The 27,748-nt window shown below is 28.4% G+C and overlaps 4 protein-coding genes across 7 annotated transcripts; all 4 read right to left on the bottom strand.

The window, feature by feature from the left end:
* Window positions 1-284: 284 nt before the first annotated feature.
* LOC149878312 (uncharacterized) lies at window positions 285-1,852 on the bottom strand. 2 transcript variants are annotated; one of them, XM_090073075.1, is made up of 2 exons: window positions 1,659-1,852; window positions 285-1,481 (listed from the first exon to the last, which is right to left on the bottom strand). In XM_090073075.1, the coding sequence occupies exons 1-2, from the start codon at window positions 1,712-1,714 to the stop codon at window positions 608-610; spliced, it is 930 nt and encodes a 309-aa protein (XP_089929201.1). In that variant the 5' UTR covers window positions 1,715-1,852; the 3' UTR covers window positions 285-607. The 2 variants fall into 2 exon arrangements, with proteins under 2 accessions (XP_089929201.1, XP_089929200.1); XM_090073074.1 differs by having other exon boundaries at window positions 286-1,526.
* Window positions 1,853-2,542: 690 nt separating this feature from the next.
* Window positions 2,543-5,240, bottom strand: LOC149878313 (uncharacterized). Its single transcript, XM_090073073.1, has one exon. The coding sequence runs from the start codon at window positions 5,069-5,071 to the stop codon at window positions 4,001-4,003; it is 1,071 nt and encodes a 356-aa protein (XP_089929199.1). The 5' UTR covers window positions 5,072-5,240; the 3' UTR covers window positions 2,543-4,000.
* Window positions 5,241-5,802: 562 nt separating this feature from the next.
* Window positions 5,803-9,163, bottom strand: LOC145192837 (dynactin subunit 5-like). 2 transcript variants are annotated; one of them, XM_090073076.1, is made up of 6 exons: window positions 8,601-9,163; window positions 8,258-8,326; window positions 6,998-7,116; window positions 6,437-6,548; window positions 6,255-6,357; window positions 5,803-6,030 (listed from the first exon to the last, which is right to left on the bottom strand). In XM_090073076.1, exons 1-6 carry the CDS (start codon window positions 8,646-8,648, stop codon window positions 5,909-5,911), a joined length of 573 nt encoding a protein of 190 aa, XP_089929202.1. In that variant the 5' UTR covers window positions 8,649-9,163; the 3' UTR covers window positions 5,803-5,908. The 2 variants fall into 2 exon arrangements, with proteins under 2 accessions (XP_089929202.1, XP_089929203.1); XM_090073077.1 differs by having other exon boundaries at window positions 6,998-7,136; window positions 8,601-8,911.
* Window positions 9,164-19,123: 9,960 nt separating this feature from the next.
* LOC149878314 (uncharacterized) lies at window positions 19,124-26,438 on the bottom strand. 2 transcript variants are annotated; one of them, XM_090073295.1, is made up of 4 exons: window positions 21,975-26,438; window positions 21,698-21,819; window positions 20,289-20,328; window positions 19,124-19,357 (listed from the first exon to the last, which is right to left on the bottom strand). In XM_090073295.1, the coding sequence occupies exon 1, from the start codon at window positions 23,777-23,779 to the stop codon at window positions 22,997-22,999; it is 783 nt and encodes a 260-aa protein (XP_089929421.1). In that variant the 5' UTR covers window positions 23,780-26,438; the 3' UTR covers window positions 19,124-19,357; window positions 20,289-20,328; window positions 21,698-21,819; window positions 21,975-22,996. The 2 variants fall into 2 exon arrangements, with proteins under 2 accessions (XP_089929421.1, XP_089929420.1); XM_090073294.1 differs by lacking the exon at window positions 19,124-19,357 and having other exon boundaries at window positions 19,736-20,328.
* Window positions 26,439-27,748: the final 1,310 nt, after the last annotated feature.

Raw genomic sequence — 27,748 nt, forward strand, 5'->3', positions numbered from 1 at the left:
GACTGTTTTTTGGAAAATAAGTTAAAATTACAAGTAACAAAACCATAATAACTATTCTGAAAATAACAAAAATGTGCCTAGCAATTGAATTAAATAAACTAAAGTATATATGATAAATATGATATAGAACTCCATGCTTATAAACCAAAACAGAATAATTTAACAGAGAAATTACTAAAAAAAGAAAATTTTTTATTAATAAAAAAAAACCCTTAGAAAATCTGCTTCCAATAGAAAATATTTTTATCACTTGGAAAAAAATGTACTTCAAAAATATACAATTTTTAATCATGGATGTTAATATTTAAACAGCAAAATAAAGTTCTAAAAAATAACAACACCCAAGATAAAGCAGGGGAAAAAAGTCAGTTTTTAATAAAATATATCAGTCAACAAATAATAAAATATTTAAATATCTACTTTAAATAATAATTACATGAAATAAATAACCATCATATTAACAATTGCAATTGTAAATTATGAAAAAACAAAAAAAAGTGTGGAACGATTTTTTTTTAATTTAAAAATTTTAATTTGTCAGGTAATAACTTTTCATAAAATTTCACTTAACTAAACAAGTGTAGCAAATATCCATTCCTCTAACCTTCTATGAGCCATAACAACTGTCTAAATTATTTTTAACATTACAAATTTCATCAGAAGTTAGCTTTTTTACTTCACTGTCATCAACAGTTAAATGGCTATTAAGTTTTAAACCTGTACCTACAAAATTTTGGTTTGATGACATCTTTATACTATTTACACTACTACTTTTAAATGTCATTGTCTCTTCTCTCTTTTTTGCATCACAGTATCGGGTGCAAAAGAATAAAGTCAGAAAAAGAACTGCTGCTTCAAATAAAACAACTGCAACAACAATAATACTCAAGATGCCATTTTTACAAGAAGGGCCTTCTAATTTCCCTACTACCAATGCTAAATCCTCGCATGCACAATTTGTTGGGTTAAATAACTTTTTAGGTTGTTCTGTGCATATTTTGTGGTGTTTAGGATTACATACACAGCTGCATTCAGAAACACTAAATATTTTTTTCTTTCCACATTTGTAGTTGTTCTTATCACGCATACACATACAGTTGCATAAAGTTTTATCCCATATTAATGGAGATTTACAAGAGACTGGTGGTGTAGTTTGTTTGCACATACATTGACACTCACTGCTACTAAAATATTGATACTGGTTACAAGCTGAAGTATCAATAGTACATTTCTCTTCACATGCAACATGATTCACCAATTCAGCTGTACCATGTTGTCCTTCAAAAGAGAATGTTGAAAAACTTATGTTTTTTGTTAGAGTTGGCATGCATCTCATTAACATATGTTTAGTATCTTTTCCTAAACAACGTGATATATTAACTGCAAGTGGCATAAATTTGTAATCTTTGTGTGTAATAACAGTATAAGGGTATGCTCCACAGTCAACATTCCTAGGTTCTACTACAGCAACTGATAAGCAACTAACAAATGCAAAAATGTAAGCTAGGCGAGCAAATTTCATATTTCTGAAGTTAAAAATATCATAGAGATATATGTATACATAAACATAATAGAAAACTTTAAGATAAATATTTACTTAAGCTTTAATACAACTTATATAAGTTGTAGCAAAAATAAGCAAAAAAGAGATCAAACACCTGTAAATTAAATGACAGCAACCCCCCAGGTTCAATTCTTTGAATGAACTAAACATATAATTAAACTTTTAATGTATTAAAACTTCAATATTAAATTTATCAACATTCAAAACTCTCATGATACACAAACAAATGATAAGTATTAAGCAAATAAAATATCAAATGAATGATAAGATAATTCAAACAAATGAATTAGACAAATGAACAAATCAATCAATTGCAAACTACAAACAATTTGAATTACAATTTTAAAAAAATGAATTAAACAAATGATAAGTATAAGGCTTTTCAATATTCTGTTAAATCTTTTGACATTTTAAAACTCTCCTCCTTCTTTATCTTGCAAATATCCATCTGAGATCCTTTAACAAATAAAAAAATTATTTCATTACAACAAATAAATAAAAAAGCAAATGAGATATTACAAACTAATTCTTAAAAGAAACAAAAGCAACAGATTATAATTATGTCATTATAAGGATTATAATTTCATCACAAAAACAAAAACAACACTAAAACAAATATTTAAAATATTCAGTATTTATACATTAATATGATAAAATATAGAAATAAAAAATTAATCCATAAATAAATTAAAAATGACTATTATAACAAAATCAAAAAATTTAAAGCAAACTTCATAACTTTACTCATTTTTAAAATTCCATTATATATATAAAAAAAGAAGTATTTAAAAAATGCAGCCATGGCAACAAAGAGGGCATTTTATATTGAACTAAAGCTTTAATCAAATAAAATCAAAATTTCAATTCAAAAGCATTTCAATGGATTTGAAATTTAGGTTTGTTTTTTTTGTTTTTCAATAAGTTAGAAATTGCTTACAAAGTAAGTCTAAAAAACCTTTTCAATTAGTCTTTTGTTAAAATAATCAAGGAAACAAAAATAAAATTGATATTAGCAATCATGATGAACACTTGTAAATAATAATGACAGCTGTTAACAACACTAAGAGGTGTTTGCTAAATTAATAAAAACTTTAATATTTTGTCCAAAGAAGTAAAGAACCTTTTAGGTTGTTTTGAAAATAATTATGAACTCTGAGACTTCATAAAAATACCTGGTAAAGAGTTTTACAGTTTATCATTTTTATAACCATTTTCATATATCTTTCATACAAAATTATTTCGCTTTAATTAAAAATCCTAAATATCTTTTGAACAAATTTTGTTTTAAAACAAGCTTAAAAAACAAATTAATTGAGCAACAGAGTATCTCATAAATAGTGTAAAATTTTCAAGCCATTTGACTCTAGCCCACTTTATAGAAAAACCCCTGTATTGGAATTGATTCTTTTAGAGTCATTATCTTTTAACAATTTTATCTTTTCTGTCTCTTGAAAGTAGGACAAAGTTAAGGACTCGCTCAACTCGGTCAAACATTTGTGAACAACTTGTCACAAATACTCAACAAGGTTTTTAATCATTTTTCATAGAAAGAAGACTAACAACAACATAATTTTTTATATAAATATAATTTTTTGACTGTGTATTTCTATTATCTCTAGTAACATTTTTACTAACTGATTTGGCACACATAAAACAGCATAAAAATACAATTTTCACAATACAAAAATAATGCATTACATTTCCTAAACATATGCTTAACAGATAAGAAACTCTTGTAATTATGTAAGATACTAAAAAATAGATGAAAAATTGTTAATGTACAACCAAAAACAAAAATTTTAAAAAAGCTTTTTTGAACAGAGACTTAACTGACATCTTTTACTAGAAAAAATTCCTTCGACTCTCAATTCCATTAAAAAACATATAAAACAAATACCAGCATGATTATGCTGCATAAAAAAATAACTTAGAGTTTAAATAAATACTTCATCCATTTGATATATACATACATAAAACTGTGCAATAAAAAGTAACAACAAAATGGAGTTTAAAGATAGTAAAAAATAAAACAAGCAATTTGTAACCCTAAAATTTAAAAAGAACAAGCTCCCTTAGACATAGTCTTAAACAACTAAACTGAGGTTTTAAAGCCTAAAAAGCTACATTGATCACAGTAAAAAATTGAAGTAAATGCTAAATTATTGAAAAGCATGAATTGGATAAAATAGCTTTAAAAAATTTGCATTTACATAATCCATGAACACTTCAAAGTAAATAAAATGTTCCTTTGTTAGGGAGAATAAAATTAAACATGGAGATTAAAAATAAAAGAATTTCTAAAACACATTAAAAGTAAAAATTTGAACTTATGATAAAACACTATTATTTCATTACGGTAAAACTGATAAGAATAAAGTTTAAGAGCAAAGAAAAGATGCAAAAACATTAAAATAACTATAGAAAATAAATCATAATTTAAACTTGTGTCATAGAAGAAAATGCAAAATAATCTGGTGAACTTGAGTCTTCTTGCTTGCTTTCATCATTATCATCATCATTATCATCATCATTATCATCATCATAAGTATGAAACTCTGGCTCAAAGCCATTTGTTCTTATAGAAGATTTTTCTTCTTCTGAATAAAAAGACATTCTAATCTTATCATCAAAATATACAAGACTCTTCTGTCTAAGTAAATCTTCCTCAGTTGGTTCCTCAATTTGTGGCTCTTCACAATTGACCTCATCAACACTGTTACTGTGCTTTACAACATAAACTTTAGAATTCTTCATTTTTAAATATTTTTTTTTGTAGCAGTATACATAAAGTACAAAGTATGAAGCTATAATTAAAAACGCTTCTATGAACATTATTACTGCTAATATTGATCCATTAACTCCATCCTTGCAGCCAATCCTAGCAGAGCTTCTAACTTCTGCTAAATCTATGCAAGCGCATGTTTTTTGATCAATGAATTGATTACGACTGGCACACAGAACATTAAACTTTTGCTGACAAACACACCCGCACACTTCTTGATTAAACTCCTTTCTTTCCTCACACAAAAACCCTGAGTCTGGACAAACACAATTACAAGCTGTTTTATCCCAAACATATGGACTGGTACATGGATTGGGAACAGGTGTGTCTGTATAATTACATTCGCAATAGCATGTTTCTTGCTCAAAGGTTTGATAAGGAGTACAGGATGAAGAGTTCAAAAGACATTTTTCATCACATGAGGTATAATTTTTTAGTGTTAGAACTGTTGGTTTTTGAGAGGCAATTTCAATTGCATATATGCTTATATTTTCTACAGCACCGTCTTTTGGAACACATTGACGATTTTGTGGGTTCACAATTTGGTTTGCACCATGACATCTGTACAACTCGACATAGTATGGCATATAACGAAAAAACTGTTCATCAACTGGAACATAATCTACATAAGAGCCACAGTCAACATTTTTTAAATACACTGGATCTCCATCATTTGAGCAAAAAGAACAGATAATCAAAAACACAGACCATTTTAAATTCTTCATTTGTATTAACCTGCCAATTAAAAGTAAAGATATAAAACCTTTCAAGATTTATCAAAGAATTTATAATATTATATAAAAGTCATCTTCGGATTTAAATTTTCAAAAAATTATTCCTTTCATTTTTCACTCAGACTTTTATAGAAAGCCTTGATACTAAATTAAAAATTTTTTTTTTTAATTTTTTACCATTAAAAAATTTAGGATAAAGCAAAAAGTGCTTTATCTAGAATCAACTTTCCCTCTCAAACAAACAAATGCTACACATATTTTACCAAGTATTACTCAAACATACAAATTTAAATAAATTACAGCTGGAAACAATTATCAGTATCCTGATCAGTTTGAAACAACTGAGAAAAACTCTGAATAATAAATGACCTACAGCTATATAAATAATCAAACCTGATGCAAAGTCATTGAATAATTTAAAAATCAAAAAAAATAATCAATACAGATTTCCAATGTAAAGATTTTAAATGAATATAATAATAAATTAACATCATTAAAATAACTTACTCTTAGTAAAAATAAATTAGTTAAATAAGACTGAAATAAAAAGTGTGGAAAACTCATAATCTCTGAGAAGCCGTTTACTAAAAATTTACTAAAACTTAAAAAAATTGAACAAAAAATAAAAGTAAAAGATACTACTTCATCTATCTGACTGTATCATTACAGCAACAAAAAACAGCTCAATATAAACTATTAGATACCTATAAAACAAAACTACATGCAGAATTATTATTTATATTCAGTAGTTTGGATTGTTTGTCTACAGAAAAATAAAGTCCACTAAATTTCTCTTCAAAATAACAAAGTCTAACAGTTACTAGCTTTTTATTTTTTGACTGGATTGGCTTTCACACTGGCAGGATCAGGGATAAAGTTCTGGAAATAACTCTTTGTAAGATCTGTGAGATTTTCTTGTGTGCATTCTGGTAATTCACCAACAGGTTGTGCTAAAATTTTAAAAAAAATTCACACATTAAAAACTTACAATGAAATTTTAAAATGACTTAAAGGTTGAAAGTTTCACATTTAATGATTCCAATATTACATTTTGTAAAAATACAGTACAAATATTGTTAAAAAAATTATTCTGTTAAAAAACTAAAAAACAAGAAGTTTAGTTAAATGAGTTTAATTGAATGAAAAAAATAAACTGTTTATGGAATTAGTATACCTGGAGAGCCAGCCATTATTGTAAATGGTGGAACCACAGTTTCTGGTGGAAGAACGGAATTATCAGCAATAGCACAACAGTCTTTTAAAATACATCTACGACCCTAGTCCAAAATGGTTTAAAACACATAATTCAATTTTAAGCCAGTAATGTAAACAAAATATGAAAATTTCTAAACTTACAATAACACAATTTTTTCCAATGTAAACAAAGGACCCAATCTGTGCTGCATTAATTATAGAATCTTCATCTATGAAAACATGATCACCAATATGGAGAGGGAAAAATGCACCACTAAAAAAATTTAAAAGCATTTAATTCATAGCATTGCATGTTTATAAGCTGCATCTTTGTCTTATGGCTAAAACATGGATGCATCCACATTAATGTACTAAGATAAGTTGTAAATGCTCTACACCTTGTATGCATACACAAATATATATTCAAAGATAAATATAAATATACATAAATATATAGATACAAGTATACTGATATATATATATATATATATATATATATATATATATATATATATATATATATATATATATATATATATATATATATATATATATATATATATATATACAAAAATAAATATATGCATACAAAGATATATATAAACACATATTGATCTATATACTTAAATATATAGATAAATCATACAAACATAGTGTAAACATTAACACAATACTAACCTAATTTATAAATGCATGTAAGACCTAAGAATATATAAAGTTTACCCTTTACTGAAACGCTTGAAGGGAGGTCTTATAACAGAACGCTGACTGATAATACAGTGCCTTCCAATCCGAACATTAGCCAGATCTCCACGAACAATACATTCAGACATTATAATAGTCTAAAGATGTGAGATTTATTCTAAACAAGTATAGTAAATTCAAAATAATTTTTTTATATTGCAATCAATAATTGAGATCATTAACGTTTTTAGCAAATATAACATAACTTAACAAATATAACTTATATAACTATATAACTTAATTTAAAAAAACATAAATATTACAGTTCTAGTACACTTTCACGCTCTCTCTTTTTTGTTGTTGTTGTTGCAGATTATGAAGATTTAAAATAAAGAAAATTAGTATTTACTTCATTTTTTTATCTACCCTCAGTTCTCAAATTTAAATTTGAAAAAAAAATTAAAAGCCTAAAAAAGAGCATTTCTTGTTTTTTTATTTTATGTGATCAATTTAAATTTCATAATTCAAAATCTATGTAAAAGAGGTTTTTATTGCTTAAAATTAAGAAACTTTCCTTATATTTATTGTAAAGTTACACATAAATCCTAAAAAAAAAAAATTGCAAAATACCTCATTATGCATCTACAATATTTAATTATCTCTTTTGTGTACAAAGAGTTTCAAATATTTATATGAAATGTATACAAATACATTTCATATAAATATTTGAAACTCTTTTTCTCCCTCTAAAAGGTTAAGTTAACTCAGAAAATCAGCTGGCAGAGATGTTATAATTATTAGCTTTTTTTTCTGCCAGAAAAAGAAAAACCCTTATCCAAATAAAAACCTCCAAATAACAAGTAGTAATCATGAAACAAACAGAAAAATTCACTGCTTTGATTTATTTTTCTTCGATGAAGTCTTTAAATTAGTCAATAAAATAGATACAAACACTCTATATTTTAAGCAATCTAATTTTATAACCAGGATTGAAAAAAAGTGCACTACCACCTACTACTAGTAACTCTTTTCCAAAACTAACAATATGATTAATTATATAATTATACACCCACATACACATTTACATAAATACAAACATTATTACATAGAAACATACATACATACATACATACATACATACATACATACATACATACATACATACATACATACATACATACATACATACATACATACATACATACATACATACATACATACATACATACATACATTCCTTTATGGTTCATTAAAATGCATAATATTATTATAACTAACAAAACTTGATTACAAACTTACTTTTCCATTTAAAACAATATTCTGACTCCCACATAATACTGATTGACGACTCACTTTATTTCCAGATGCCTGAAAATATAAGTAGTCTGATTCAGATTCAATTTACATAAAGTTCAATCAGTTATAAGTATGCAATACTAAAGCTATGCATACTACTAACATCATGTGATAGAAAAACCAACATGACTTTACAGTACTCAAAACTTAAGTACTTCTTATTTATCATTTAGGATAGAGAATAATAATGTTACTCTACTTTTTCCTACCTAAATAAAATTGTAGGACTTTTCTCAATTTAAGACATAACATACTATACATATACCATGTTTTATTAAGCTCGTACCGTTTCAATATATTCTGCTTTGCTATATGTTACAGTAGGTAATTCCATGTCAAATTAGGATTGAACGAAAAGTTTTGTGAGATGTAATTGATTGTAAAGACACTGTTCTCAGCAATAAGCCTCGTAATATTAGGATGAATTAAACTATTTTTTCACAGGTACCAACAACTCCGATGCCGGCTACGATGAGAAGTAGTTATCCGTGAAAAATTTACTGGGAAAGTAATGCTCAACAAAAACGCTTTATTTTCTTCGTTAGAAAATTTATTTAATCTAAATGTTAGATTTTATTTTAAAGGATAGGTCATTTAATGTCAGCTGAAACCAAAAAAGCGTTTAAAGACTTTGTTTACACAATCCTGCTATAATTATTGTTAAATAGCATTTCATAGCTTTCTAAAGACTGTAACGAAACGAGTTCTACAATGAATTTTAAATATCCAGATTATAAACATTGCTTGTAATTAATTCAATAGCTTGCTCAACTCCAAATAAGAGAAAGCAACGCTGATGTTCAAGAAGTTTTGTGTTTCAAAGTTTTTCTCACAATGTTGTCAAAAATGATTCTAAATTTTAATCAAATTTTCTAAATATTTGTTTCATGTCAACATTCGTTTTCCGAATTTACTTGATCAAATGATAAAATGACACTAATACTTGTGGATTGTTGTCTTTTTATTGATGAGAGGAACTTTTTTAAAACGTTTTAAAAACTATGCATTCGCGTTTAAATGTAAAGTTAGTAAGGCATTGAATTAGTGAGTTTAAAAGCGTGCAAAACCAAAGTAGGCCTTTTTTGTTTTATGTTTTAAAATTGTTTTGAATATGAAGAATGGATTGAGACTAAGAGAAGTACAATTTGATAAAATAATTTCATCAAGTCGAACTGCATCGCTGTTGATATTATTTCGTCAAGCTGTAGTCAGTTATTATAGAAATTTTATACATAATATCGTACATCATTAATGAAGCTATTTCACTAAATACGATCCTTTTTAATACAACCTTTATATACAATCAAGTCAGCAATTGAGAAGCTTTAGGAATATCCTAATCTACTGAAGCTAGATTATGATATTCCTAAAGCTTCTTAATTGATAGCTTGTCATTAGCAGGACATCAATTGAGACATCAATTCAAACATTTGATGTAATTAAACCTTAAAGAGCATCCTTTGTAAAGTTTAAAAAAAATGTAATTAATGGTTATTCTAACAAATATTGAGGAGAACCATAAACGCAAAGTACCTCGACGTAACAAAGTTGAAAAAGTGGATTCTTTTTTGGGCTTTTTCTTAGTGGAGATAAAATAAAACATCCGACACAATAAGTTTAAAGGTACAAAATCGCCTTTTAATCTTTGCTACTTTCGAGCAAATATCTATTTTATTATACTTTGCAGATGCTGCTATACGATTACTGATGGAGGTTTTACGAACATACTCGACAGATTGTAAAGAATAGAAGATAAGTAAATAGAAATCAAAAGCTCACAACTTGAAGAAAAAATACACGGAATACCGATACGATACCTATACACGGAGTAACTGCATGGAATAGATTACCTAGAACTTAAAAGAACCAAGCCATATCACACGTGTCTTATGCATCAAGCCTATAAGATATATATATTTTAAAAAGTTTGAAAGTATACAATGATTATTATATTAATACCTAAAGCCCATTTTGTATTTTTTAACTTTTAAAAATATATGGTAGATAAAAAACTTTCAAACTCTTATAAGCATGAGGAGATCTGTAGAATTTTCATTAAAGAACGCTTTTCATAAAGTGCGTTTCACAGATTCTGCTGAATAACATGAATAATAAATAAACGATTATATCGATTATATTTATCGATTGTATCGATCTATGTTTTTATGTTTTAAAAGTAATATGAAAACTGAGATAAGTGAAGTCCCCAAATTAGTAAAAAAACATACATACAGTGGCGTACCTAGGGTAAATAGCGCCCTGGGCAAACACCGATCTCGCGCCCCTCCTCCCCCCACATAAAGTGCTTAACTACAACTTTTTAATAGATGATGACACAAACTTTTAATAAAACTTCATTATTCATTATAAATGAACAATTTGTTTATGTAAAATATATTAAAAAATTTTTTTTCTAGCTTTAATTGCTGCAAGTTTCTTAATAACACTGTCAAAATCAATTTCTTCGGTAATTTCTCGCTCTATGCTTAGCCTCTTTTGCGCCCCTTTTAGGTTGGCGCCCATGGCACGTGCCCTGCCTGCCCTACCCTAGATACGCCACTGCATACATACATTATATTTATATAATGTATGTATGTATGTATGTATGTATGTATGTATGTATGTATGTATGTATGTATGTATGTATGTATGTATGTATGTATGTATGTATGTATGTATGTATGTATGTATGTATGTATGTATGTATGTATGTATGTATGTATGTATGTATGTATGTATGTATGTATGTATGTATGTATGTATGTATGTATGTATGTATGTATGTATGTATGTATGTATGTATGTATGTATGTATGTATGTATGTATGTATGTATGTATGTATGTATGTATGTATTTATGTATGTATGTATGTATTTATGTATGTATGTATGTATGATAAAGATTTTTTTAAAGAGAAAATCCGATCGGTTTGTTAGTAAATGGTTGCTTTAGTAATATTTCTGTTATTTTCCTTTCTTAATTAATTTTATAATGCGTGTATCAATCGAGTAAAATAACATTGTTATGCAATCAATGACCTAACTTGCATTAAAAATGGCTTAAAGTTGTTTATTTGATTAGAAATGTAATTAGAACTTAAAAGAATTTTATTATAACGGCTGTGTATTAACATAATCGTTAAGTCGTTTTTTAGTGTTTTCGTTTGTTTTTTTTAGTTTTCATAACTAAAATCTTTATTTTAAAATCAAAAAATCCTCTTTTGGAATTACGATAATATAAATTATGAAAATAATGATATGAAATTAACTATGGAGTTAATAACTCCTTTTGAAGTTACAGCAATATAACTTATCTGATAATCAGTGTCATGCCTACCCCCCCATCCAAATTTCTGGCAAGGGGGTTTGATGGCGGGGAAACATTCGTGAATGAAAATACATCTGTAATGTAAATTTTGACGTATATCTATTTAATAAATCAAATAAAATAAAAACTAAATAAAATGAGTAATAAATTTGCGATCTTCATAAACTTCTTATGAAACTTGTTATAAAACTTGTTATGAAACGAAATGTTTTTTGGTTTTTCATTTAAATTTAATTTCCAGATAATTCCAAACACAGGTTAAATAACATGAATAAAAACAAAACTCATTTAATTTCAATCCGTCACAATGTCTCAAGCCGTTTACGCAAAACCTGATGCAAATGTCACATGCCACTATTGTACTTTAAAAAAATACTATAGAGTCAATCCACAATACAACTAGCATAAATATGTTTGTAAATTTTGAATAGCGGCGAGCTATAAGTTGCCTAACTTAAAACTCGTCGTTAAACAAAATTTTAGCTCAGCTATGAAAGGTATTTACATAAATCATGGTTTAATCATGAGCCGAATACTTGGATTTAATTTATAAAGTTCAATGTTAAGCACATGAATTATTTAAGAAATGCATAATTTAAAGCACAAGAAATTATCAAAAATATTTGCATGTTACAACGGAAATAGATAGAGAATATCTTATGATTAATCAAATCAAAATATGTTAATGAGATTACGGGACCGAAATAAGTTAACCAAAGAATCGAGAAACAAAGTAGAGCGAGTTTCGATTAAGATTGGGTAAGCACTGTTGCTGGTGATAAAAGTTGAATATTAAAACGTGGAGATAAAAGTTGAATATTAAAGAAAAAAACAAAAACAAAAAAAAAAACAGAGATAATTATATAGAAAAACAGAGAAAAAGAAAAAGAAAACTGATACGTACACACAGATTATTGATAAAAGTAAATAAACTTAAGCAAATAAAAGTGTCAACGAGCATTTTAAAAAAATATATATTATTTTTTAAAAAATTTTAAATATTATTGAGAAAATTGAACAAAAAGTGAATGAAATTTTTAAAAATATTTTTTTAAATGTTAATTTATGGCAAACTTTTTCCGAAATGTAGTTTAATCTGTAACAAATCTACGAAAATGATTCGAAATTCGAACACGCTCTAAAACATTCGATTGCATTTATAATTTAGTGTCCTCCAAATAATTGCTTTGTGGACGCATGCCAACTCCGTCCAGAAGAGAACCTGTTAACGTCGACTTAGAGTTTTCCCGCCCCCCTTCCCCTTTCAGGAAGTAGACAAAGACCCACCTTCGTCCGAGTTAGTATCCTGATGACCAATTATAGGGAGCGAGCCCCATGTTGATCAGGTTTACTTCACCGTCAGGTAACATTCCGTTGCATGATCAACAAATCGCATGAATCCTTAACGGCTTGAATATCCAGGAGATGATGCGCAATCTGGTACTAAAATGAAGACTTGAAAAGCTTTCTACAAATCCACTGATGAATGAAATCATTAGTGGATTTGCAGGAAGCTTTTTAATCTTCGTACTGCGAGATGATCGACGTTACTAAAAAGAACACTTAACTCATCAAATTTAAAAAACGTTTCGACATTAAATGAAACCTGCTTTCTAATCACCTGGTTAGCTACTTTTTGTTTTTAAAATATTCTATGATATAAATATTTATGAGATAAGATTCAGGTTAATTCCTGGGTAGAATCAGGCTTATGTCCGGTGTTGCGTTAAAAAAGTTGTTCTGCGCATGCGTATCGTAAATATCCAGCGTAAATAACGTAACTTTCGTTATTGACTCGATTTTTTTTTTTTTTTTTAATGTGTGTAAAAAACTATTTTAATCTTAGTAAAAAATTTTACGTCTAAAAGGAATTTATTTGTTTATTTGAAAAGTGTAAGTTGTGAATATAGAGTCAATTATACGGCTTTATGTCCATATCAAATAACTTTTAAAAAAAGCATCTATTAACGATTCTCAACAAGAATTCTGACAAAGCTTGGTGATGAGACACTTTTATCAGCTGAAAAGTTCTTGAAAGTCAGCATGTTTTGCTTTTCATAGTTACGCATTTAGACTGTTTTAAATTTTCTAATCGTGGTGCAATCAGCATAAAAAAAGTTTGTTTGAACAGCTTCTCCATTGTTAATAGGTTATTAAATCTTTAAAAGTGTTTGCTCACGTGTGAGGTATTTAAAGAAAGAAGGGGTTTTGCAAATCTTATGACAAAGTTTTGTTTAAGTGATGTTTGTGACGTAATGGTTTTATAAAAAGTGCCGAGGCAATTAAACAAGAGAAATCTCTTTGTATAGTTTTAGAACTTTATTCAGCAGGTTTTACGGCGCACAGTGAATCATTTAATACAAGCCAGGTGGACAAAAGTCATTTCAAGGAATCAATTGGTAGATAATCCCATGATATTTCTGAACACTCCCTAGAGAAAAATTCCAAGCATCATTTAGTGCACCTGTTTTTAAGTATTGAATTGTTAGCGTTTCAGCGACACTTAAAGAAAATATACTTTTGTTGTCAAATTTGTTGCAACTTTGCAGTGTAGGAATAGTTTATAGAAAACTTATTGTGAATAAAAATTACAACTGTTGCGATGAACTTTTCTTTAGAGGGTATGTACTTAGTATTTTATCGAAAATTTTATTGAAATAATTATTCCAACATTTACCGAGATATCGACGTCATCAATATTTTAACTTAATTTTATTCTGCGTTAGTATGAATAAACGAGCTAGCCTGGATAGCGAGATCTCACTGTTTTTTGCCGAGATCTCGGCAAACGAGGTGGTTAATTTCTTATATAAATTTGTACGCATGCGTATAAACTCTTACATTTTTTATATTTGAAAGCTTCCGCGTAAAATAATAAATTTAATAATAAAACTGACAACTTCCGTGTACTTAAAATTTTAGTTGTTTTGCTTTTATAATTTACCAAAGATCCAGTATCTTTTAAGTAATATAAAGTAATAGCTACTTTTTTATCTGCTGATAGAGCTCTAGAGTTAGGCGAAAAAGGGTCAGGAGATAAATAAGGGCTTAACTCTGAAACTAAATTCATGAAAAGAAACCGTGAAAAGCTAAAATTTGTTTTCCATACATCAATGGGAGCTTCACCAGTTATTATATTATGCCACCATAAATCAGTTCTGCCATTTTTAAACTAGCAGCTACGATTTTTTCTTTTTAAGGCACCTCTCTCTAGCTTGTTTCATCTTTTGAAATGGTTGTGATAGTTTTCGTAAAAGAATAATATTTAAAAACTATCAAATTTAAATTTGTAAAGCTTATATAACACAATTAGGCTTTTAAGAAGCATTATTTGTGTTATAATACCAGTTAAACATATTGTTAAAATGCAATGTGCTTTTTTTGTCGCTAGCCGCCATCTTTAAAGTTATTAGCCCTGCTAGAAAAAGCCAGGCTGACCTCGATATCATTTTTAATTTTTTTGGCAAAAACTCATATAAACGCAATTTTAAAACTGGCTCGTTTTCCGGGCTAACTCGGCAAACGAGGTAGCCCTTGTCCATATAAACAGGCCCTTAGAGCCTGTTTATATAAACAAGGCGAGCCAGCCCGCTTGCATATAAACAGGCCCTTAAGATATCAAACGCTAGGTAATTATTCAATAAAACAACAAAGTATTATTTTTTTCAACCATTCATGACCAGAACAATCGAATTGGTGAAGAAAATGTTTTTGTTCAGCTAATTTTAATTAGACGATTCACTGTGCGGCGGTTAGAATTTGTGAAATGAAAAGAACAACATTTTTCTGGTGTAATGTCAAATAGACTTATTATTTGTAAAACCGAATATGATTAGCCAAACTGTAAATGATAGAGAGAGATCGTTAGAAATGCAACAGAATTTTTTGGGAACGACTCCATATACCAAACTCCTTATTTAACTTTCCTCTCTCACCGCCCCCCTCCCCCATTATTATTTACAGATGACTAATGTGTCCAATTAAAAAAACATTAGGAAACAAACATTTTTTAAACCTTATGTCAAACCCTTTGAAGGATGTTTATTCAGATGTTGCACAAAAAGCCACTTTTTATTTCTCAAACTTTTACTGCTCCTCAGTCATTAATTAATTATTAATTATTAATTATTTAAAATCGATTAAAGCATTCAAAAAAACCTACTACAAAGCTCTTGATACGTTTAAATTTTTTAAAATGAAAGTTAGCAATATATGAATGATATATACGGGATATATGAAAGAAATACACGGAGTATTTGAAAGAAATACACAGGATATAACAAATGGTTTTTTCCCTTCCGTCAAGGGTGGTCTCAAGGGTATTCCCCTGAAACTTTTTTTTGATGAATTATTAAGTAAGTTTCGATATTTAAAAAGAAAAAACTACCATTAATCAATTATATAGAGTTAAAGCATCAAAAGTTACGCCATAGTTGCAGCAGTTTGATAAAAACTGTGCGGTGCGCTTATGCCAATTTTTTGTCTATTTTTTTGATTGGTTTTTAACCTTTGAAACGCAGTCTTCAGTGTGTAGAAAGCAATCTCCACTTGGCTCTTCTCAATTTAAGCAAAAAAACATGTTTGTAACCATGTTATTGTGCTTAAATTGAGAAGAATGAAATGAACCAAGCAGTATTATCTGTCTTGCAATACTTTCATGTTGTACAAACGTTAGCTTCGGGAGTATTTTGAGAATAGTGTTTAAGAATATCACTCTACGATTAAATATACAATTAATCGTAGAGTAATAGAGTTTAATAGACGATTAATCGTAGAATGATCGTGTATTTGGCATGTTTCTCTGGTTCAATAACAGATTATTGAAAATGAACAAAGATGCAAACTTTCTTTTAAAAATGTAATTTGATTGGTTTCTATAAATATAATAAAAGCAAGGCTTTCTTCGCACATTCGGTATTTTAATGCGAAGATAATTGAAGTACCGAAATATCGGTGATTCAAAAGCGCAATCTATGATTTAATTATGATAAGAAATTTTGCACAACTATTCCGCATATATAATATTTTGCACAACTATTCCGCATATATAATTTTTTGCACAACTATTCCGCATATATAATATTTTGCACAACTATTCCGCATATATAATATTTTGCACAACTATTCCGCATATAGGGGAACCTGTTTTGCCTCTGACCACTTTTTGTTTCCGGGCGTTTTTTTGCTCCACGGTTGAATCAATTTATACCATTCAAAGTTTATGTTATTCTCTTATATTTTGCGCAAAAATTATACTTTTGACTTTTTTCTCATTCAACCAAAAAGTATCATTTTTGAGCGTTTTTAAAAAAGTACTCAAATAGTCAATGGTACAACATGTACGTTGTACCTTTGAATGCCAAGGAGTAAGGTACCTTTGAATGCCAAGGAGTAAATCCTTATTTCTGTACAGCAATAAGGATTGCTGTACAGAAATCAAGTTCAACTATATAATCAACTTAATTATCAAGTTGCTACAGCTGCCAACTAACTTAATTATTAAAACTGATTATCAAGCATTATAAGTACATAAAAATATACATTCCAATAATGGATTGTGTGTCAAGTGTAAAATTTACTCTTATTTATCAATAAATTAAATAAAACAATGCATAAGATATAGAAATATATAAAAAAATAATTTGTTAATATCATTTTATCACTTATATTATATTTAAAACTTTCAAAATACCAGCAAGAAAGTAATAGTACGCCTTTTGCTGATTTTTACTTGCAAGAGCACAGCTGTCTGATAAATTTGATGAAAAATTTCATAAAAGTGTCCTCTTTAAGTACGCAAAAAATTAAAGCGCAGTACAAACCAGTCAAAGGTACAACGTCCTACGCTGGTCAAAGGTACACGAGATGGGTTTCTTCAACAATTATCATCTCAAACCCCATTTAGGGTTAGAAATAATTATTTAAACTTTTCCATAATAAAAAAAAGATGTTGGTTAATGTAAGTAATATCATACATTAGCCAAACCATTATTTATGACAGTTTTGTTATCAAAATAAGATAAACATAAATATTTACTTTTTAAGAGCTAAAACTAATAATTTCTTGTGGATCAACACAATCTTCCCCAACCATGATATTTTAAGGTAAAAAGAATCGTCATGGACTAATATTTCAAATGGCACTTCAATTTTTTGCAAAATGATAATAGTCGGCCAACATGACAGAGTGACTAAAGGTACAACGTGGTCAAAGGTACAACAGGTTCCCCTATAATATTTTGCACAACTATTCCGCATATATAATATTTTGCACAACTATTCCGCATATATATAATATTTGAGTCATTCTTTTTAAATCAAGAATAAACAGTTTTAGCATAAAATTTAAATTTACTACTTCACCCCTTCAATTATAGAAGAGCCAAGTTAGTTTTACTTAGTTTCAATGGAATAGCTCGTTATTTACATGTTGTACAAATTTTTTTTATCTTTATTTTCCTTCCTAATATATAAAGCATATTAAAAAAAATAGTAAAGACAACTAACATACTTAAAAACTTTAAAAAATTTTGTGAAAAAAAGAATGTCATATTTCAAGTTAAAAGGAAATACTATTCATAAAAAAACATTTCAGCAGTTGCTTCCGGGACACTTCCATTTTTTCAAAGTTAAAATTTTTTTCTTTTTAAAGATTGGATTCTCATATACAGTATGCATCATCTCAAAATCATTTAATGGTTTCAATTCCTACTTTAAACTCATTCAAAAGTTAATTAATGTAAAATTATACTTCATTATATCAAGATTGATGTGAGTATATGGTAAAAACAAACGGTGTAATGCTCCATTTTCATTTTAGATTCCTTTAATGTAGTGATGAAGGGCTACGAAGTCTGGTTGACTGCGTTAGGCAAGTTTATTGTGTTGTTATGTCTAGCTTTAGCTCTTAAAGGATTATTGATGGAGCTAGTATTAGTGTGACAGAGTCAAGATGTCAAAGTCGCTGAAATGCAGCTCAATGCTCAACAAAACCATGAGAAAACCCGGTTCAAGTAGTAAAAATTGATAGAAAATTCATCAATTTTGTAAATTCGTAAAAAAACTTTACTAGTTAATGTAAGTCAACTGAAAGTATCTGTCAAAACATTATCAACTTTGAGAGGCTTTGAAAGTTTTGCATGAACGTTGAAAGAGTTTACATCAATTTTTTTAACAATGTCTGTTCATAAAGTTAACATTGCTAAAAGTTCTCTTTTTTAATGTTTGATCATCAAGTCACCATTCTTATTCTAAATACCATCAGAAGTACAATTTTCATGTATCCAGTAGAAAGGTTCACTTTTCAACGCGTAGGATTATTAATGGTCGGAAAGATTACAATTAAATCCGTTATGTGCTTCTTTTTTTTTTTTTTTTTTAATGGCGTTTTTAAAATCAACAATTTTGTATAAAATTAAAATACTGGACTCATGGGTATGTTTGGTTAAAATATAGTAAAGCAATTGTAAACTTCTTCAAAATTTTTTTGTTTTTACATTTCAATAAATACTACAACAATAAAAAGCTTTACTAAAAATATTGTCAAAAAATTACTTTTTTTTTATTTCCAGTTTTTTGACTTTCATTTTTTTCCAAGTGATGCATCAACTGGTGCGTAAGTAAAAGTCGGGAGTTAACACGGGCGTCGGGAATTAGTTTTCCTGAACCAATTCATCAGTCGGGAGTCAGTTATTTTTACTTCCGACCTACTATCCCTGCAGAAAACAAACGGTCTTTTTAAAAGTGTGTTTACATATGCGATTTCATTTAGAAATATCATCAAGAGATGTATTACAAATGGGATTGATCCTGCTCAAATGTTGGAAATGCCAATGATTGGAAAAAGTTCAATCCAATCTCAGATACTGGGTCACTTGATAGGCTTTCCATCCATCTGGGAAATTCTAAGCTTTAATTTTAGCCTTAGAACTTAAAAAATGCTGCTATATCTTTTGTAATTCAAAAAAATATATACGGTTTTTAAAAGTGTTGGCTCATCAGGAATTAACCGCATGACGAGGACTAGAACCTCAATAAACTTCATAAAATAAAAGAATTTGTCAAAAATTATTAAAAAGAAAAAAAAGATGAAAACAATTTTTCTTAATTTATTCTATCATTTAATCTTCCTTTATGCACCAACAGAACTTGATGATCTGATTCGTTGTTTTTTTTGTTGCTCTTGATATTTCAAGAAATAACAAATAGTCTTCAAAGAGTACTGGTTGTTTACAAATTGCAATAATGAAATACTCTAAGTACAAATTAATTTGGTGAAACACCTCACGCAACACGACTCCAAATAGATAATTAGCTATTCACTTTTACAGTTATTATCATCGCTTTTATTTATATCGGCAGCCGAACGACCATGACAGTGGCACTGCATTAACCTCTTCCCCCATTACTTGTTTAAAAAACAACCACTGCACAATAATGAAATTCAAAAATCTGCTTACAGTACTTGCAATTATTATTATCAATTAAGCCATCTATTGTAATACAAGAATTTTCACCACACATAGATATTGTATTTATTTTAATGTCACCATTACTACTATTAATGTCATATTGACCAAATAAAATTATATTTGCAAGTTTCTTAACATGACGAGCACGTATCCAATAAGATTAAGTTTTAAATACCTTTTCCATATTCTTTACTTCTTTTACAGTTTTCTTTAACCTAAAAACAATTCATACAACATTTTATACAAATAACAATTTATACAACATTTTATACACACAAATAACAATTTACAGTTGCACTGTTTACTGTTAAATGTCTTGGAATATATGGCTAGCATACTTTATCAACCTTTATAACTATCTATTTTACTTTGATACAAAGTTAATTGTTATAAGGTAAGTATGGGTATTAAGGCCCGGCGGGTAATAAGGCCCACTAATCCAAAGTTAGGGAAAAAATAAATTGTGAAACTTTTTTTCGACATTAAAATATTAGAGTTATCTGGTTTTATCACTGGCAGCAAAAAAAAATCAGCATTTCTTTACCGCGCATTCGACAAAGGTGGGCCTTAATACCCATACTTACCTTATTTGGACACCTATCTTAAGCCTTGTTATGAATAAAAGGTTCTAGATAACTAAGCGCATTGCTATTTGTAATGCCATAAAATTTATTTATTTTTTTGCTTTTCATATCAATTTTAACTTTTTTAAACTGTCACATTTTTACTTGATTACCACAAAACTAGTTTAATTTAAAAATTAACTTCAAATAATTTAGAAATGCTAAATGTAAAAATGTTCATGATAACATTTGAACAGATGCGGTCAGATTCACCAGAAATGAATTCAGATTATCAATTAAATGTGCATAAACAGCAAAAACCAGTTGATCAGTTACCTTCCAATCTGTGTCAGGAGAAATCACATTATATAGCATCAACCTTAGCAATTTATCAATTTGTTTTACAACATAACTCATATTCTGAAATCTAATGAAATAATGCAACATTCATCTATGCATTCCAACTCTTTACAGTCCAATTTCGCTAGACAAAGAATATTGCCAAAATCTTTAAAAGCTGATAGGTCATATTTGTAGCAACACAATTTACGTGATGTAACTCCTATATTGCGTAAGGTAATGACAACAGACCAATCAGATTTGTATCAAAATCAAAAAGAGATACAAGATCTTGTTTCATCAATGATGCAAAGCTTGCCTGAAATTTCAAGTCATTATGCAACACCATTAAAATCAACTAATTATCTACCAAGCACTGAACATGCAATTTCTAGGATGAAATTATGAAAAAAAATTGGTTTAAAAAAATCAACCACCATTTGAGAACATTTCTGGCGCTGTGCCCAAAATCATCATTATGTACAACTTTTTTTTTTTTTTATTAATAAAATTGCCTTTTCTTTTTCATCTAAAATTACGTCGTCTGTAATTACGTCTGTTATGCGTTTGAGTCGAAATGTTATCGGAATTGATTACAAAATATCAGCAGCCAATTATTTTTCAAGTGCAATTTTAGTACAAAAATAACAAGTACTAAAAAATATTTAGGCACGATTCGTACTTATCGGTTAGATGGGGCTGACACCAAAGCTTGATTCTGTTAAAATTTTAAAACAAACAGGTCCTAGAAGTTCTTCTATTATTTCTTAAATGGAATAACAATTGTCCCAAATCACAAGACCACTAAAAAAAAAAAAGCACTTTGTAAATAAAATACAGGTTAATCAAGAAAATATCTTACCGAAACTAATTATCACAAAAGTGTTTTAATTAAACTTACAATAAAAATATTATAAGATTGAAATTTTTTTGTTGAAATTTCATTTAGATTAAATTACCTTGCTGCATACTTTGCAATAACAACGAATTTTTTTTCTCATTGCTTACTTTTTAAGTTGCAAACTGTTTATGAGTGGAACTTCATAAAATGCTTGACTTTAAAAAATTTTAGAATATAATTGAACAATTACACAAGTAAATTATCCCATAAACATATTTAATATAATAACTGTAAAACTTGACAAATAATTAAACTATTAGTACACTACTATCAGCATAATGATAGCTCTACCATTATGTTACTTCTTACTGTTCGAATAAACCTATGCAAGCTTTTTTTAAGCACTATCCTATCCCATACTGAATTTCACCCTACACTGAAGTTAAATATATTGTTTAAATATAATAAATCTGAATATATTTTGGATCCACCATTTACCTGATGAGATGAGCCACAGCTCTGATTTGATTTTCCACGTGAAGTTTTTTTTTTTGCTGAGTTTTTGATTTAGTTTTGCTGAGTTTGTTGGTATGCATGATTATTTTTACTTACATTGGTTTTATTATTCCTTATTTAATGCCAGCTTAGAAATATTTGGTTTGGAATATCGCTGTAAAATGTATGTATCCCTTATCTACAATTTAAAACATTAAAAATTATACATGCATTTTAAGGCGACATCGCTTTAAAATTTTATTCATATTGTGTAGCCTTAATCTCCAATTATAAATATTCAAAAGTATAATTACGGTTGACAGGGCGACACGTTGTGATGAAACAGGAACATCAACTGGAAAATAACAAAGACTTGACAGACAAAAAAACTCTAATGGGTTGACAGAAGTTATATTAGAATTATTTTGTTAACAGAGGCAAATAAGAAGTTATTCATGTATGGACTCACAGAAAAACAGCTCTATATTGTTTCTTCAAGCATCAAAAATCTTTAACTTATGATGTTTTTAAAAACCATTAAAAATGTCATTAATTAACTGTTTATCATTCTTGTGCAGTTAATTGAGCAACAAAAATGTAATTGAGCTCAAAAACTTTAAGTTATTTAGAAAATTTTATCGCCATTTATCCAACATAAGCTTTAGAATTCTTCATTTTTAAATATTTTTTTTTGTAGCAGTATACATAAAGTACAAAGTATGAAGCTATAATTAAAAACGCTTCTATGAACATTATTACTGCTAATATTGATCCATTAACTCCATCCTTGCAGCCAATCCTAGCAGAGCTTCTAACTTCTGCTAAATCTATGCAAGCGCATGTTTTTTGATCAATGTATTGATTACGACTGGCACACAGAACATTAAACTTTTGCTGACAAACACACCCGCAAACTTCTTGATTAAACTCCTTTCTTTCCTCACACAAAAACCCTGAGTCTGGACAAACACAATTACAAGCTGTTTTATCCCAAACATATGGACTGGTACATGGATTGGGAACAGGTGTGTCTGTATAATTACATTCGCAATAGCATGTTTCTTGCTCAAAGGTTTGATAAGGAGTACAGGATGAAGAGTTCAAAAGACATTTTTCATCACATGAGGTATAATTTTTTAGTGTTAGAACTGTTAGTTTTTGAGAGGCAATTTCAATTGCATATATGCTTATATTTTCTACAGCACCGTCTTTTGGAACACATTGACGGTTTTGTGGGTTCATATTTTGGTTTGCACCATGACATCTGTACAACTCGACATAGTATGGCATATAACGAAAAAACTGTTCATCAACTGGAACATAATCTACATAAGAGCCACAGTCAATATTTTTTAAATACACTGGATCCCCTTCATTTGAGCAAAAAGAACAGATAATCAAAAACACAGACCATTTTAAATTCTTCATTTGTATTAACCTGCTAATTAAAAGTAAAGAAATAAAACCTTTCAAAATTTATTTAAAAAGTTTACAATTACATATTAAAATTCATCTTCAGATTCAAATTTTCAAAGAACGATTCCTTTCACTTTTCAATGAAAGACTTTTACAGAAAGTCGTAATAAAAAATTAAAAAAAAAATTTTTTTTTAATTTTTTACCATAGGATAAAGCAAAAAGTGCTTTATCTAGAATCAACTTTCCCTCTCAAACAAACAAATGCTACACATATTTTACCAAGTATTACTCAAACATACAAATTTAACTAAATTACAACTGGAAACCACTATCAGTCTCAAAATCATTTAGATGCTGAGAAAAACTGTGAATAATAAATGACTATGTAAATGTATATTAATATCATTAAAACAACTCACTCTTAGTAAAAATAAATTACTTAAATAAGAATGAAATAAAAAGTGTGGGAAACTCTCAATTTCTGAGAAAACTACGCAATAAAAATTTACTTAAACTTAAAAAATGATACATACATACATACATACATACATACATACATACATACATACATACATACATACATACATACATACATACATACATACATACATACATACATACATACATACATACATACATACATACATACATACATACATACATACATACATACATACATACATACATACATACATACATACATACATACATACATACATACATACATACATACATACATACATACATACATACATACATACATACATACATACATACATACATACATACATACATACATACATACATACATACATACATACATACATACATTATCTCAGTTTTCATATTACTTTAAAAACATAAAATTATTTTATGCCTTTTAGTTAAAACCAACCTTAGCAGAGTCTTTTACGAAAGAGGTTAAAACCTACCATTTTTAAATAAAACCCTATCAATTAATCTAGAGAATGTACTGGTAATAGTAGCAGTCATAGTCTAAGCTCAGTCGATATTGTGGCATGGGACATCTAATCCACTTTAAAGGGAATATCGGGAGTTTGAGAATCTCACTATCTGAAAAAAGGGAATAATTCACTATTTTTCAAACTATCTTTGAGCTGTTTCTCCTCTAACTTAGCAAACAAGTTACCAAAGGTTCCTGCATATCCAGGAATTGATGTCCACTACCGACATCCAAACCACTATCCAGGAATCGATATAACTCACTAATGGGGAACTTCTCGATTTCTTCAAATCTTTGTTGACTTTCTGTTTTGTATCAATTTAGTTCTTAGTGGTTATTGTTAAGAACCGTATAAATCACAAAGTAGCGATACAATTAATAAATATAATCGATAAAATTGTTTAGTTATTATTCATGTTATTCAGCAGAATCTGTGAAACACACTTTATGAAAAGCACTTTTTAATGAACGTTCAACAGATCTCCTTGTTATTCTAATCCTCTAGAATATTTTCCTGCATCTTACGAAACCTATTTGGTATATATATAAAAATTATACTTTTTAAAGGTCAGCAAACTATAGATGATAAGTTAATTAGCACTTTGTTTATCTCTCTCATCCTTATGAGATGTTGTTTATCTCTCTCATGCTTTTAAGAGTTTGAAAGTTTTTTTATCTACGTATATTTTTAAAAGTTAGAAAATACAAAGTGGATTTTGGTATCAGTATAAAAATCATTGTATACTTTCAAACTTTTTAAAATATATATATCTTATAGGCTTGATGCATAAGATGCTTGGTTCTTTTTAGTTCTAGGTAATCTATTCCATGCAGTTACTCCGTGTATTGGTATATTCCGTGTATTTTTTTTTCAAGTTGTGAGCTTTTGATTTCAATTTACTTATCTTCTAATCTTTACAACCTGTCGAGTATGTTCGTAAAACCTCCATCAGTAATCGTATAGCAGCATCTGCAAAGTATAATAAAATGGATAATTGCTTGAAAGTAGCAAAGATTAAAAGGCGATTTTGTACCTTTAAACTTATTGTGTCGGATGTTTTATTTTATCTCCACTAAGAAAAAGCCCAAAAAAGAATCCACTTTTTGAACTTTGTAACATCGAGGTACTTTGCGTTTGTGGTTCTCCTCAATATTTGTTGGAATAACCATTAATTATATATTTTTTTAACTTCACAAAGGTTGCTCTTTCAGGTTTAATTACCTCGAATATTTGAATTGATGTCTCAATTGATGTCCTGCTTATGACAGGCTATCAATTAAAAAGTATTAGGAATATCCTAATCTAGCTTCAGTAGTTGTTCGCTTACATGATTGTATATAAAGGTTGTATTAAAATGGATAGTATTTAGTTAAATAGCTTCATCAATGATGTACGATATTATGTATAAAATTTCTATAATAACTGACTACAGCTTGACGAAATAATATCAACAGCGATGCAGTTCGACTTGATGAAATTATTTTATCAAATTGTACTTCTCTTAGTCTTAATCCATTCTTCATATTCAAAACAATTTTAAAACATAAAACAAAAATGGCCTACTTTGGTTTTGCACGCTTTTAAACTCACTGATTTAATGCCTAACTAACTTTTCATTTAAACGCAAAAGTATAGTTTTTTACAACGTTTTAAAAAAGTCCTCTCATCTATAAAAAGACAACAATCCACAAGTATTAGTGTCATTTTATCATTTGATCAAGTAAATTCGGAAAACGAATGTTGACACGAAACAAATATTTAGAAAATTTGATTGAAATTTAGAATCATTTTTGACAACATTGTGAGAAAAACTTTGATATACAAAACTTCTTGAACATCAGCGTTGCTTTCTCTTATTTGGAGTTGAGCAAGCTATTGAATTAATTACAAGCAATGCTTATAATCTGGATATTTAAAATTTATTATAGAATTCGTGACATTCTAGTCTTTAGAAAGCTATGAAATGCAATTTAACAATAACGGCGCTGTTTTACTTTCGTACCCCCCCCCCCCCCCCCTCTCTCTCTATTTTTATTGCAGATTATAAAAGATCGTCGTCCATAGCTAAGAAAACGTATTGGAAACTTTTAGATCAACTTAATATTCACTAAATTTAATCTGAAAAAGTTAAAAATTCATACGAAAACGCTAAAATTCGCCATATTTTCAACGTGATGACGAATTTAAAAAAATAACTAAATTGTTTTAGTTACAGACCTCGTTTTTATTGCTTTTATCAAAAATATTAGAGAATAATCTTATAATTAATCAAATCAAAATATGTTAATGAGATTACAGGACCGAAAAAAGTAAACCAAAGAATCGAGAAACAAAGTAGAGCGAGTTTCGATTAAGATTGGGTAAGCACTGTTGCTGGTGATAAAAGTTGAATATTAAAACGTGGAGATAAAAGTTAAATATTAAAAAATATATATATACAGAGATAAATATATAGATAAACACAGAGAAAAATAAAAAGAAAATTGGTACGCACACAGATTATTGATAAAAATAAATAAACTTAAGCAAATAAAAGTGTCAACGAGCATTAAAAAAAGAGAATAATATTATTTGACTTTTTTAAAATTTTTTAAATATTGTTGAGAAAATTGAACAAAAAGTGAATGAAATTTTTAAAATGTTAATTTATGGCGAATTTTTTCCGAAAAATAATAATTTAACGTCGCTTTGATTTTCAGAAATTCGTTTTTTAAAATAATGATATAGAAAAGCGAGAGCTCTTTTGTGTTTTTACCCTTTTACAATAAATAAATGGCTATTGAATATCGATTCCATTTTATCGGTAACGACTCAACGATAATTACTCGAAATTCGAACACGCTCTATAACATTCGATTGCATGATCACAAATGACGTGAATCTTTAACGCTTTGAATATCCAGGAGATGATGCGCTATCTGGTACTAAAATGAAGACTTGCAAAGCTTTCTACAAATCCACTGATGAATGAAATCATTAGTGGATTTGCAGGAAGCTTTTTAATCTTCGTACTG

Source organism: Hydra viridissima, unplaced genomic scaffold, assembly GCF_058129835.1.
Source record: "Hydra viridissima isolate aposymbiotic clone 2 unplaced genomic scaffold, HvirCarnegie_v1 scaffold_15, whole genome shotgun sequence".
Classification (NCBI taxonomy): Eukaryota; Metazoa; Cnidaria; class Hydrozoa; order Anthoathecata; family Hydridae; genus Hydra; species Hydra viridissima.